This window comes from Furipterus horrens, unplaced genomic scaffold (genome assembly GCF_987537825.1).
Source record: "Furipterus horrens unplaced genomic scaffold, mFurHor1.1.pri manual_scaffold_5, whole genome shotgun sequence".
Lineage (NCBI taxonomy): Eukaryota > Metazoa > Chordata > Mammalia > Chiroptera > Furipteridae > Furipterus > Furipterus horrens.
Genome location: NW_028327175.1, coordinates 159,415,984 through 159,429,998, shown reverse-complemented (window position 1 = coordinate 159,429,998; position 14,015 = coordinate 159,415,984). Strand labels below are relative to the sequence as shown.

General features: G+C 37.8%; 1 protein-coding gene across 3 annotated transcripts in view; it reads right to left on the bottom strand.

Moving 5' to 3' along the window:
• VPS26A (VPS26 retromer complex component A) overlaps positions 1-11,068 on the bottom strand; it is a 37,804-nt gene extending 26,736 nt beyond the window's left edge. The window contains exons 1-2 of one of the 3 annotated variants that reach the window (XM_090278118.1): positions 10,925-11,068; positions 5,642-5,791 (exon numbers count right to left, since the gene is read on the bottom strand). In XM_090278118.1, coding sequence (XP_090134244.1) covers positions 5,642-5,791; positions 10,925-10,927 — 153 coding nt within the window. In that variant the 5' untranslated portion in view covers positions 10,928-11,068. Of the gene's footprint in view, positions 1-5,641; positions 5,792-10,924 lie in introns of those variants that run through there. The other 2 variants (XM_090278120.1, XM_090278119.1) reach the window with 2 other exon arrangements.
• Positions 11,069-14,015: the final 2,947 nt, after the last annotated feature.

Here is a 14,015-nt window from a genome sequence, read left to right as displayed (position 1 = left end):
AGAATATATTTTACATACTATCAAGATGAAGAACTGTATATTGAGAAAAATAAAATACTCTTATTAAAAACATACAAAAAAAATAGTAGTATCAATTAGTAGAAAAATGAGCCAAAAAATGCTTGAATAGGCACTTCACAAAAGGTATCAAATGGCCAATAAATATATGAAAAGTCACGCCCCATCAGATGTCAGGGAAATAACACCACCATGTAACAAACAAGAAAGTGAGAAGATAAGGCAAGCCATAGATGGAGAAAAATATTTGCAAGACACATCCGATAAAGGACTGTTACCCAAAATTTACCCAATTAGGCAAAATATGTGAAGAGAAACCTCACCGAAGGTATATTTGGCAAATATATAAAAAGATGTTCAATATCATATTATTAGTGGATTGAAAATTAAAACAATGAGATGCCACTACACACCTCTTAAGACAAATTCTAAAACACTGACAACACCAAATGCTAGCAAGGATGTGGAGCAACAGAAACTCTCATTCATTGCTGATAGAAATGCAAAATGTTAGCGCTACTTTGGTAGACAGTTTGGCAATTTCTTACAGAGCTAAAAACAGGATTAACATATGGTACAGCAAGTCCAATTGTAGGTATTTATCCAAATGAGTTGAAAACTTATGTCCATATAAAAACCTGCACCAAGGTGTCTACAAAAGTTATATTCATAATTGCCAAAACTTGGAAGCAACCAAGGTGTCTTTCAGAAGGTGAATGGATAAACTGTGGTACATCCAGACAATGTAGTATGTATTACTCAACACCAAAAAGGTATAAGCTATCAAGCCATAAAAAAAGACATAGAGGAGACTTCTGGCCAAGATGGAGGCCTAGACAGACATGCTGCGTCTTCTCCACAACTAAGATGAAATACAACCACCTCAAAACTAGAGACAACCAGAAGTTCCATAAAATTGAGCTGCATGGAAATCCAACAAAGATATAAAGAAGAAATACTCATCCAGACAGGTAGGAGGGGCAGAGCTGGGGTGGAGAGGATGCAGTGTGGCTGTGGCTGTGGTGGTGGTGGTGGTGGTGGTGGCGGCGGCAGCGGCAGCAGCAGGAGGCTGGCGGAAAGTGCGGTCACATAAAAGTCCAGGAAGCACAGAGAGTCCCAAACAAGTTAGGCACAAAGAGAGCCACATCAAGACACATCATAATTAAAATGCCAAAGTTTCAGATAAAAAGAGAATCTTAAAAGCAAGAGAAAAGCAGTCACCTACAAAGTGGTTCCTATAAAGCTGTCAGCTGATTCCTCAAAAGAAACTGCAGAGCAGAAGGGACTGGCAAGAAGTATTCAATGTTATGAAAAGCAAGGACCTACAACGAAGATTACTCTACCAAGCAAAGCTGTCATTTAGAATGGAAGGGGAAATGAGTGCTTCTCAAAGTAAAGCTAAAGGAGTTCATCATCACCAAGATATTATTAAATGAAATGTTAAAGGGGCTTACTTAAGAAAAAGAAGATCAAAACTATGAACATTAAAATGACAACAAACTCACAATTATCAACAACTGAATCTAAAATATAAAAACAAAATCCAAAGAAGCAAACCAGAATAGGAACAGAATCATAGGTATGGGAATCATTTGGAGGGTTATCAGCTGGGAGGGGGGAGGGGGAGAAATGGGGAAATGGTGCAGGGATTAAGAAGCATAATCGGCTGGTACAAAATAGACAGGGGGAAGTTAAGAATAATATAGGAAAGGGTGAAGCCAAAAAACATATATGCACGACCCATGGACATGAACTAAGTGGGGGTGGGACTGCTGGAGGGAAGAGGGGTATTGGGTGGAGGAGAGCAAAGAGGGGAAAAAAATTGGGACTCTGTAACAACATAATCAATAAAATGTAATTAAAAAAATAAAAAATAAATTTAGAAAAGACAGAGCAAATTTACATGCATATTATTAAGTAAAAGAAGACAATCTGAAAAGCCTACATATCATGATTCCGACTATTATGACATTCTGGAAAAAGCAAAACTACGGTGATAATAAATCAGTGGAGCCCTGGCTGGTGTGGCTCAGTGGACTGAGCAACAGCCTACAAACCACAGGGTCACCAGTTTGATTCCCAGTCAGGGCACATGCCAGAGTTGCAGGCCAGGTCCCCACTGGGGGTGCACAAGAGGCAACCACACATTGATGTTTCTCTCCCTCTTTTTTCCCGTCCCCTTTCTAAAAATAAGTAATTAAAAACTTTAAAACTAATTTAAAAAAGACCAGTGGTTTGCAGGTAAGGGAGAGATGAATAGGCAGAAGAGGATTTTTAGGGCAACACATGATACTATGATAGATATATGTTATCATACATTTGTCCAAACCCGTAGATGCAACACCAAGAGTGAACCCGCAGGTAAACTATGGACTTTGGGTAACTATGATGTGCCAGTGTAGGTTCATCCTTGGTTAAAAAATATACCATTCTGGGGAGTGATGTGTGGAGAGGCTATGCAGGTGTGGAGCAGGGACTCAAACCTAAAACTGCTCTAAAAAAATATTAATTCTCCTTAAAAATATAAAAACATTGTGTACTGACAGAAGCTCACGCCAGAAATATTATAAAAGGAATTTATTCTTGCTTTGGCTGGGACGTCAGACCTCCCAGGTCTCCAAGATTATACCTAATATATGAAGGATATTGATGCAGCAAACCCTACAATGCAAAGTCAAGTTTGGAAACCAATAATGGTTCATTCCAATCTTCTCAATTTACAAGCGAGATCCAGAAAGTTAAATGACTTCCCAAAGGTATATATTAAGACAGTGGTTAAGTCAAGGCTATATCTCCCAACCTCATACTCAGACAGTTCAGCAAGCCAGACTGGTGTGGTAAGACATGTTCCCAGTAACTCATGCTGGATCAGAGATAACCAATGCTTGTTTTCTTCTTTTTCTGTTAAGCTTTCTTTTCAAAGTGCTAATAAATCATATTTAATAACCTGTTGTAGAAGTATGCCAGGAGTCAACAGTAATAGCAGTTATAAGAGTTGCAAAGAGAAAAACAGAAAATTAGAAGTCACATATCCCCTGATGAAAAAACACACCATCACCTGAATTCTTGCCAAAAGAATCAAACTTGAGTCTGATCAAGCCTCTGGATCCAGCTGCCAGTAAACAGGCAATAACTACATCATAAGTATGCAGTCAGAGAGAACTCTACAGTTCAAATGGCTCAGGTTCTTCAGAAGATAAATTATAAGAAAAAGAAAGGCATCAAGAGGGAATCTGAGATTAAGAGATTTAAATGCCATTATCAATTTTTTAAAAGGAGCAAGACTAAACAATTAAGAAACACAGTTTATTATTTTAAAAGTTGGCATAGTGGTTAACTTTTAAGGGAAAGGGGCTGTGTTGGAATGAAACATATTAGATACTGGCCAAGTTTTTCATAACTTGAATGGTGATTATAAGAAAATACTCATGTGCTCTATAATCATTTTAATTTTGTGTGTTTTTAACATGTTTTATTTCACAATGAAAAGATTTAAAATGAAAAAATCTCAGGTGAATAGATTCCAGATATAATATCCTTTGAGCAAAATATTTACCTATAAGAGGTTTATCATTTTTTAAAATGTACACTATAGTTATTGATTAGGTCTACATACAATCCCTAGCAATTCCAAAAATGTAATTTGAATGCCAGCTATTTTTTAAAAAACATACTGCGGTAGCTGTATTTCCTTAAGTATTCCCTTCTTCCTTTATTTATTCCATAAACATCAGCCTAATTGGCCTAGATGACATAAGATTACTTTAAACCAGACAGTGACTGTCCCTACTAGACTTAAAAAACAGTAAATAAACAAGTCAAGTAAATATTTAGTGAAAGCCTATTATATAAATCTGCTATACTTTATGGAGAATACAGAAGCACACACTGATTCCCTGACCTTAAAAAGCTTTTAACAGCAGAGATATTTATTTACTTGTCATATCTATAAATTAAATATGAGGTATTATTAGCAGGTTCGATCTCTCCTTAGAAAAAGACTAGACTGGTATCCCTACCCTATCCAACTACACCATATTAATGTCCTCTTTTCTATATACCAAACACTATTTTCCTTATTCTTCTTTCATTTGACATGTTCCATCCTTTTGATAATTATCTGCTCTTTTTAAGACCTCTTCTCCTCCTCTCTTTTTAAAGGAAGAGTACCAGAAAAGTCAAGTTGAAAACCTGAACATTTATTTCAGATCTAATGCTAAGATGGAAATAGAAGTAATTTGGCAAAGGACCAAAACAGACAATGCAGTAAAATGGCTAATAAACCTAAATTAAACCTACCCATAATATAACCAAAGAAATGCTAATTATAAGAATAATATCATTTTACCTATCACAATAGCAAAGATTAAAAGGTGATCATATTCAATGCTACTTTGGGTAAAACCAGACATTATAAATGGACATGTGATTTGATGCAAAATTTCTAGATTAATATATGCCAACACCCTTCAAATATTCATGTCTTCTGGTCCAAAAACTCACTTCCAGGAATTCATTCTATTAATCTTATTCTATAGAAATTTTGAGAAAAATGTATGTATATACATATCCGTATTACAATTCTGACATATTATATCAGCCATCTGAAAAATAAGAACTACTTAAATATCTAATAATAGGGAAGAAGTATGCTTACTATAAATATACACATAAACATTAATTAATGCAGAGTCTGAAAAGAAACATCCCCAAATTTTAAGTGAATTCTTTCCATATGGTGGGATTATAGATATTTTCCAAACTATCTAATATATGTCTATATTACTTTAACAAGCAGGGAAGAAAAACTCTCATATGTTACATTAAAAAAAAGTTTCCAATATTTTATGGTTTGATTTTTATCTATGGTATGACCATTCCTCAGTATCACAGACTAATGAATATTGATCATATTCCCTGAAGTATAAGAATCTTACATATCACTGAAGAAGGAAAAGAAAAGTGAAACTTTATAGAAGGTATCATAATTGTATCTGACCACAAAGAAACACATTCCAAATGTACTTGAGTCCTCTACAGGGTACCAAGAAATGAGGGATACAATGGCAGTAGTACAGAGAGATAAGCTACAAAGACTGAGAAAGAAACTTTAGAAAGATATACTAGAAAATTATCCTTAATCTCTATAACTCAATTTTGTTACAGGAGAAATAACCTTTGCGTGGATTGCAGTCCCACTGGAGAAAGCGTCTGAAACAGAGTCACAAACACACAAAATTTTGCACACAATTTAATTTAGACTCTGCGCCCTTTAACCTTTCCAGTTTAATAATCTTTCCTATAGCCCTGACAAGTGTGGCTCAATTGGTTGAGCATCATCCTACAAAGCGAAAGGTGGCAGGTCAGGACACATGCCTTGGTTGTGACAATGTTTCTCACTCACATAGATGATTCTTTCCCTCTTTCTCCCTCCCACCCCCTTCTCTCTAAAAATTAGTAAATAAAATTTTTAAAAAAGAATCTCTCCTGTAAACATTCTAATGAATCAAGAATTTTAGCTGACCTTCTTAAAAAAGAATTCCATCTCCAATAAAATCATTCAATTTTAGAAACAGCACACACCACTTTGATGACTAATTCTAGCATCCTACAAATGATTTACCTTTCCTGAAACAGATTCCCCATCATAGAAAAGATAGTGTTTTTCTACTTTGCCATCTTCGGTTTTCATTTCCGCCATTTTCCTGGTTTCCCCATCATTAAGGACAACATCGATCTCACAAATGGGACCAAAAAAGCCGCCAAGAAAACTCTGAAATAAAAGAGAAATGCTCATAATGATCACATTTTGTGACTGTTTTGTAATTCCAATTTAATTACCTATGACCTACAGTTAGAAACTGCAAATCCATGAATGGACAGGAAATAAGAACTTAAATCTAATACAACCATATAATATAGTTAATACTGTACACTTAATGTAAGAGGATAAATCCATGCTATACTTTTTTACAATAAAAAAGGCAAGAACAACACAAATTTAAATATGCTATAATTTCAATCACTTCCATAGGTAACTACTATAAGTAATCAAATACATATACCAAAAATAAAAATTAATCCTTGCCCTGGCTGGTGTGGGTCAGTGGACTGAGTGTGAACCAAAGAGTCACTGGTTTGATTCCTAGTCAGGGTACATGCCTGGATTGTGGGCCAGGTCCCCAGCTGGGGGCATGGAGAGGCAACCACACACTGATGTTACTCTCCCTATTTCTCCCTCCCTTCCCCTCTCTCTAAAAATAAATAAATAAAATATTTTAAAAAGTTAATTATTAACATCTGGATTTGAAAAGTTACCTTTAGTTATACTTCTATACAGTTCTTTCATTATAGCAGAACTCATAAATTCAAATTGCTCATGCAAATCCAAATGAATTATTATGATGTACTACTTCCTGTAAAATCTATTGCTTTATAGGTCTGAATAGAATGTGTAAGCCCTTGGAATAAAACTCACTCTAATGGTAGAGAATAATTAAATTTCCATGAATTTTTACAAAGAAAATATATAAGCCTTGTTCTGTAAATCCTGAAAATGACAGAGGTATAAGAGACAAAGATCAATTGCTTAATATAAAATCCATTAGTAATTCCAATATCAGATATAGCTGTGGATTATTTTTGTCACCATCAAAAGCTAATTTTCTACTATTTTAAAAAATGTACAGCCCTGACCGGTGTCGCTCAGTTGGTTGAATGTCATCCAAAACGCAAAAGGTCGCTGGTTGAATTCCTGGTCAGGTCACATACCTGGGTTGCAGGCTGGTCCCAAGTTGGGGGCATGTGAGAGGCAACTGATAGATGATTCTCTCCCTCTCTTTCTCCCTCCCTTCCCCTCTCTCTAAAAATAAATACATAAAATAAAAATGTACAGAGGACAATCTCCCATCCTGTTGCCCTACATCCCTTTGTACTCTGCCCTCACAACCAGAGTGATCTCTTAAAAACATAAATCTGATCATCATTCTGTTCCAAGTCCTTCTGTGTGCTGGTGATAGTATAAATTGGAAAATCTGTATAGAAATAGTTGGCATTATCTGGTCAAGTTAAAGATAAACATATCCCATGGCCCAGCAATTACACCCCTGGGTATCTACCCAAACACAAAGAGCTTGAAATTTGAATTTGAAGGCTGATATTAAAAGGTCAAGTAATCAAAAATAAGTATCAAAATTGCAGCTAATTAAAATGTAAAATAGACTTGAGTCTTATAAAACTTCACAATGAACTAATAACATCATTATAATTAAGCAGTCTTATTTTGACACAATATATAAACATTAAAAATTCCTAGCCTTGGCTGGTGTGGCTCAGTGGCTTGAGCACCAGCCTGTGAATGAGGGGTCGCTGGTTCAATTCTCAGTCAGGGTACATGTCTGGGTTGCCAGCCAGGTCTCCGGTTGGGGACGCAAGAGGCAACCCTTCTCTTCCTCTTTCTCATGCCTTTACCCTCTCTCTAAAACAAAGAAACAAACAAAAAACTTGTTTGTTAAAATAAATAAATAAATGAAAATTCCTAGACATCTGAAATATGTAAAAGCTGTCATCTTTTATTATTTTCTGTATCCATGAAATATTTCAGGACTAAAAATTAAAAGCAGACTTAATTTTCAACACAATCAAAATGCTGGGTTGACCAAAAAGTTTGGTTTCTTTTCCCCGTCAGATGGCTCTAGTAGCGCTTAGTTGCCTTTAACTTCGTTTGAAACAATTTTGTTAGACTGTATTGACAGCTGTCATATCAGCATGCATTAAAAAGAAAACATCAAAATTGGTGAATTTTTGTATTGCCACTTTAATATTGAAGATGGAGGAAAATAAGCAACATTTACAGCATATTATGCTTTACTATTTCAAGAAAGGTAAAAAGACAACTGAAACGCAAAAAAAAAAAAAAAGATTTGTGCAGTGTATGGAGAAGGTGCTGTGACTGATGGAATGTGTCAAAAGTCATATGCGAAGTTTCATGCTAGAGATTTCTCGCAGGCTGATGCTCCACAGTTAGGTAGACCAGTTGAAGTTGATAGCAATAAAATCAAGACATTAACTGAGAACAATCAATGTTACACCATGCAGGAAATAGCTGACATACTCAAAATGGCCAAATCAGTAAAGTTACTGGTGAAAATGGAAAACGTGTCTTTATTTTATGGAAAAAAACATATCGAGTTTTTGGCCAACCCAATACTAAAATTGGGAGAGGTCAGAAGATATTTTAAAAACCTATTATTGCATATGCAGAATAACATGTTGAAAAATAAACTAACACTTTAACAAGGTTTAGTTAATGATGCCATGAGAATTTAGCACTGGGTTAACATCTAGTTCTTTACACTAGGGTGTATCAAAAACGAATTAGTCTTACTAAAAGCCTCCAGAATATTGTGGATGTTTTATATTTAACAAGGAGACAACAAAGAGAAAAAAGTATCTGAGAAAAAAGTTCGTCTTTTTTGTCTTCCTTCCAAAGGAAGTTGAAAGGAAAAACGCTCTACCCAAAGTCTTGCTTTTAACTCAGTTGTTCTCAACCTGTGGGTCGCGGCCCTTTGGGGGTCAAAAGACCCTTTCACAGGGGTCGCCTAAGACCATCAGAAAACACATATATAATTACATATTTTTTGTGATTAATCACTATGCTTTAATTATGTTCATCTTGTAACAATGAAAATACATCCTGCATATCAGATATTTACACTATGATTCATAACAGTAGCAAAATTACAGTTATGAAGTAGCAACGAAAATAATTTTATGGTTGGGGCTCACCATAACATGAGGACCCGTATTAAAGGGTCACAGCATTAGGAAGGTTGAGAACCACTGTTTTAAAGTTTTTATTTCAAGATGTGTATCTTCCGTCATTTCAAACAAGAATAAAATAAAAAATTTTTTAATTATTCACAATCAAATTAAAATACTCCTCCACAGATGTAAAAAGGAAACAAAACACAGAATTGTTAGGATGGTAAAGACTTGAAGAAAAGGGAATAAAAATTGTAAATAGGGTTAGAAGACATTAATGTAAGACTTTTGCTGAAATTACAGAAAGCAGTTTTGAGATATTTAAAGGGTAAGATTACTCTTTTTCTGGAAAAGATATCTTCAAGTAGGCATTTAGAATATGAGACTTTCAGGAGCAATACTTAAGTAGCCTTTAAAGATCTAGACTGCAATATATAACTATTAAAACATTATAGCAATTGTTTTTTGTTATCTAATCATTGCCTAAACCTCATATCACTGACTTTAGGTTAATTTAAGATTGTTCATATTATTTTAAATCCAATATTGAGTATTACTATCTATCAAAATCACATGCAGCTACATTAAAAGGCAAACTTTTTAGCTCTCACTGAAGAAATCTCACTAGGTACAATGAATGTAAAGAAATGCAACTCAAGGTGAGTGAAGGGAGGCTCTCCAAATTTACTCACTTGGCCCATGCCCAGCAATGAAACAGCAAATTTTCATATACATATTACATGTGTGCCCATTTCAAGGTTATAAAGCCTTAGAATTTAGTTTAACGACTAAACTTTAAAATAAAACTGCTCAACAACATAATTCAAAAACTTATTTGAAGTAATGATTTTAAATGCAAGCAAAAAATAGGAGGGCCTTGTAAAGTTTTCTTTGTAAACTGTATTCAAATCAAAGACTTCCCTAACTCCTGACTAGGCAAGGTCACCCAACACTTCCTTCTTAGTATTTATCACACAACTAATTTCCACGTTAAACAAATAATTACACAAATGTGTATCTCCCTCTAGATTGTAAAGTGCAAGAGCTGTTTCAGTCTTGCTCACCGTGCCCGGGCACACCCAAGTAATTATTTGTTGAAGGAAAGAAAAAAAAGGCTTCAAGTTTAAGAAGGAACAGGTCTGTCTTTACCTGTATTTATTTAAAGTAACTTTTAAAAATAAATCTAGCTTGGTCTCAAGCCAAAAGTGTCATGCAGCTTATTGAACCAGTGAGCTTTGGGAAAGCAGGCTGTAGAAGGAGAGTACACAGTAGACGCTAAACATATGCTTGCTAAATGAAACGAATAAACCAATAAACTGCCATAAAATGAGCCAAACGAGATCAAATCCAAAGACTGCGAACACAAAGTTAAACGCCATTGTGTCCACGCTTGTCATTCCTACTGTGTTTAGAATACTCTGATTTTCCTCCCTCTACTCCATAGGCCATTACAACATCCCAAAGCGTTAAGTTTCTAGAAATATTGGGGAAGGAAATGAGAGCCGGTGCTTAAACCAGCGAGCACGAAACTTGTCCCGTTGAGTTAAAAACGTCCCCTCGTCCAACGTCCTTTCTCTTTCCTTCTACAAGTGTCAACATCAGGCATAACTGGGGTCGGGAAATCTCAGAATGTCACCATATTCAGGTTTAAAAAAATACATCACGGAGTTTATCAAGCTAGTGACACTCTGGAAGAGTGACCACGTCCTCCTTCCCCGAGTCCGGAACTGAGGGACTCAAGAGTCAACCCACGTGAAAGAAACACAAGCAGCCACGGAAGAGCGGAGCGACTGGCTACCTTGGAAGCGGAGGCGGCGGCGAGCCCCCGCAGAGGCGGGGTCCGAGTACCCAGCCAGGGCTCCCACAGCCGATCGAGGAACCCAGGCAGAGCCTCCGACATTGCGGAAGAGCGCGTCGCCGCCCGCAGGTGCTAGGGCCTCGCCGAGACCTGGACGAGACGGCGCCGGCCGCACTTCCCCGACCCAGCCGGGCCCGCTCTACAGGCCTTACCCGCCCCGCTAGCCTGCCCCCTCCTGCTGGTCCCTGCGGCCCCTCCGCGACGCCGGGACCGCCGTTGGCCGTCGCAGCCGCGCGCTCAGGAGCTAGGGCTGAAGGCAAACAAGTGGGCCGCCCGTGAACTCACCATTGTCAGAGCCGCGCTGCCGCGTCTCCCCCGCTTCACTCCTCTTTCCTTAGGAGAACTCCCAACCTCCGCGCTCCGTCACGTGACCTCGGGCCGCCGACTGCACGTGACCCCTCCCTTCCTTCCCTCCTTTCCTCCCTTCCCTTCCTCCCGCACCGGCCTCCTCCAGGCCTCTCGCCCCGCCCTACTGGCCCGCCCGGTATTGCGAGAGAGGCCGCTTGGAGGAGGGGTCTCGTGCTCCACCCTACGGTGGAGGGGGCGGGGCATTGAGATGTCGTAAAGTGGGAGGGGCCTGGGATGTCCTCCTCGCGCTCCTTTCCGTCAGTGAACGGTTGCTGACTGGGTTCTTCGCTTTAACCGGTTCCTCTTCCTTGAGTAGCTAGCAGAGGAGGAAGGTGGGAAGGGTTCGTTTAAGAAGCGCTGTTCGCGGGTGGGCAACTGGTTCCCTAGGGGAAAAGAAGCTGTTCTTCCAGGCCCTGCTTTCTTAGGCCTCCCAAGAGACGCGCTGTTTTTAATCCAGAGATGAGGCATTCCTCCACCTTCCTCGAACTCTACCCGGCTACCTCTCTCTCTGAGAACTTAACGGATTTTGAGAACTTGTTCGCTTTGTTGCCTCTGAAGAAACGACAGATTGAAAAAAAAGTTGGGGTACCACATACGTTACTCCCTCGAGTACATGGACCGTAAATGATCCACCCCAAGCAGTACAGAGCTCTCTGATCAATGGTACCGCCTTGCCATTCGGTGAGGCGGTAAGCATTCTCAAGGACTCGCAATGATTCTCCTAAAGAGTACTCTGGCTTTAACCTCACCCTAATTACTGTAATAAAAGCTTGGAGGACCTCCGGATGATGAAATACTGCTTTAAGATTTCAAAACTTAGTGTTTAACCACCACAGTGCACTATACATAACAAAAGCAGGGGAGAAATAGTCTGAGTGCACCGTAATAATACACCATAACAAAATCAAATTTGTGAAGCAAGGCTCAAATTTAAGAGGCTTGAAATTAATAAGAGTATGGTCATTAACCACAATAGAATTAAATAGAAATAAAAAGATAGCCAAAAAATCCACTAAGCAACAAAATTCTAAACCTCTGTGTCAAAGAAGACATCAGTGGAACTGTAAAAATAGTTTCAACTAGCCCTAGCCTGGTTGTTTGGTTGGCTGGTTGGAGCGTCATCCCAGCGCACCACGGTCGTGTGTTCCGTTCCTGTCAGGGGCATACAGGAATCAACCATGGATGAGTGCAACAGCCGGTTCATGTTTCTCTCTCCCTTCCTCTCTCTCTAAAAGTCAATTGAAAAAAATTAATATCTAAAAATAGTTTCAACTAAAAGATAGTGAAAATACAACGTAACAACTTATGAGATGCAGCTGAAGTAGTGTTTAGAGGGAAACCCATAGCTTTAAATGGTTAGAGGGAGACCCATAGCTTTAAATGCATGTATTTGTAAAAAAAAAAAAAAAAAAGATTTAAAATCAGTAATCTAAATTTACACAAGGAAATTTTAAAAAGCATATTACCATGTGGAGGGAGCAGGGGGTATACAGAAACTATTCTTTCTGCTCAGTTTTGCTGTCAACTTAAAACTGCTCTAAAAAATAAAGGCTATTAAAAAATTAAAAGCCCTCACCTATATAATCAAATGATCTTCAATAAAGGTGCCATGATGACTCAATGGGGAAAGAACAATCTCTTCAACAAATAGTGTTGGGAAAACTAGATATCCATATGCAAAAGAATGACTTTGGGCCTTTTCTTACATCATATACAAGAGTAACTCAAAATGGATTAAAGACCTAAACATAAGACCTAAAATTATAACTGTCCTAGAAGGAAACATGGGGAAAATCATCAAGACATTGGACTTGGCAAATATTTCTTTATAATGAGTCCAAAAACACAGGCACAAGAACCATATATAGACCAATAGGAATACATCAAACTTTTGTGCATCAAAGGATAAGCAGAATAAAAAGGTAACATGTGACATGTAAGTAATATTTGTGAATCATATATATGATAAGGTATCCAGAATATATAAAGAACTACAACTCAGTAGCAAAGTATCAAATAACCTGATGAAACAAAGGACTTGAATAGACTTTTCTCCAAAGATGATATACAAATGTCTAACAAACACTTGAGAAGATTCTCAACATCACTAGTCATCAGAAAAATGCAAATAAAACCCACAAGATATTGCCTCATATCCATTAGGATGGTTACTCTTTTTTAAAAAAAGTGTGAATGAGGACGTGGAAAAATTGGAACCTTTATGCATGGTTGTTGAGATTGCAAAATGGTGCAGCCTGTATGGAAAACTGTATGGAGGTTCTTCAAAATATTGAGACTACAACTACCATATGATCCAGCAATCCCACTTCTGGGTATATATCCAAAAGAATTGATAGGAGGATCTCAAAGAGATATTTGTATACAGATATTTATAGCACATATGAACACTTGTGTTCATTTATCATAGCCAAGGAATAGAAACAACCCACATGTTCATGGACAGATGAACGGAATATTATTCTATCTAAAAAGGAAGAAAATCCTGTCACATGCAATAACATGGACAAACCTTGAGGATTTTATGCTAAGTGAAATAAGCAGTCACAAAAAGACGAATACTGTATGATTCCACTTGTATGAGGTAGCTAAAGTAGTCAAATTCATAGAAACAGAAAGTAGAATAGTGGTTACCAAAGAGTGGGGATAGGAGGAAGGGGGAATTGTTGTTTAATGGGTACAGAGATTCGGATTTGCAAGATGACAAAGTTCTGGAGATCTGTTTCACAACAATGTGAATATACATAATGCTTCTGAATTATGCACTTAAAAATGGTTAAGGTGGATATTGATTGACTGTCTGGTTCAGTGGTTTGGGCATTGTCCCCCAAAGCAAAATGTTGCCGATTCGATTCCCAGTCAGGGCACATGCCTGGGTTGTGAGTTGATATCTCAGTCAGGATGCATGCCTGGGGTGTGGGTTCAGTCCCTAGTCAGGGCATGTGCATGAGGCAACCAGTTAATGGTTCTCTCTCACACTGATATTTCTCCCTCCCTTCCCCTCTCTCTA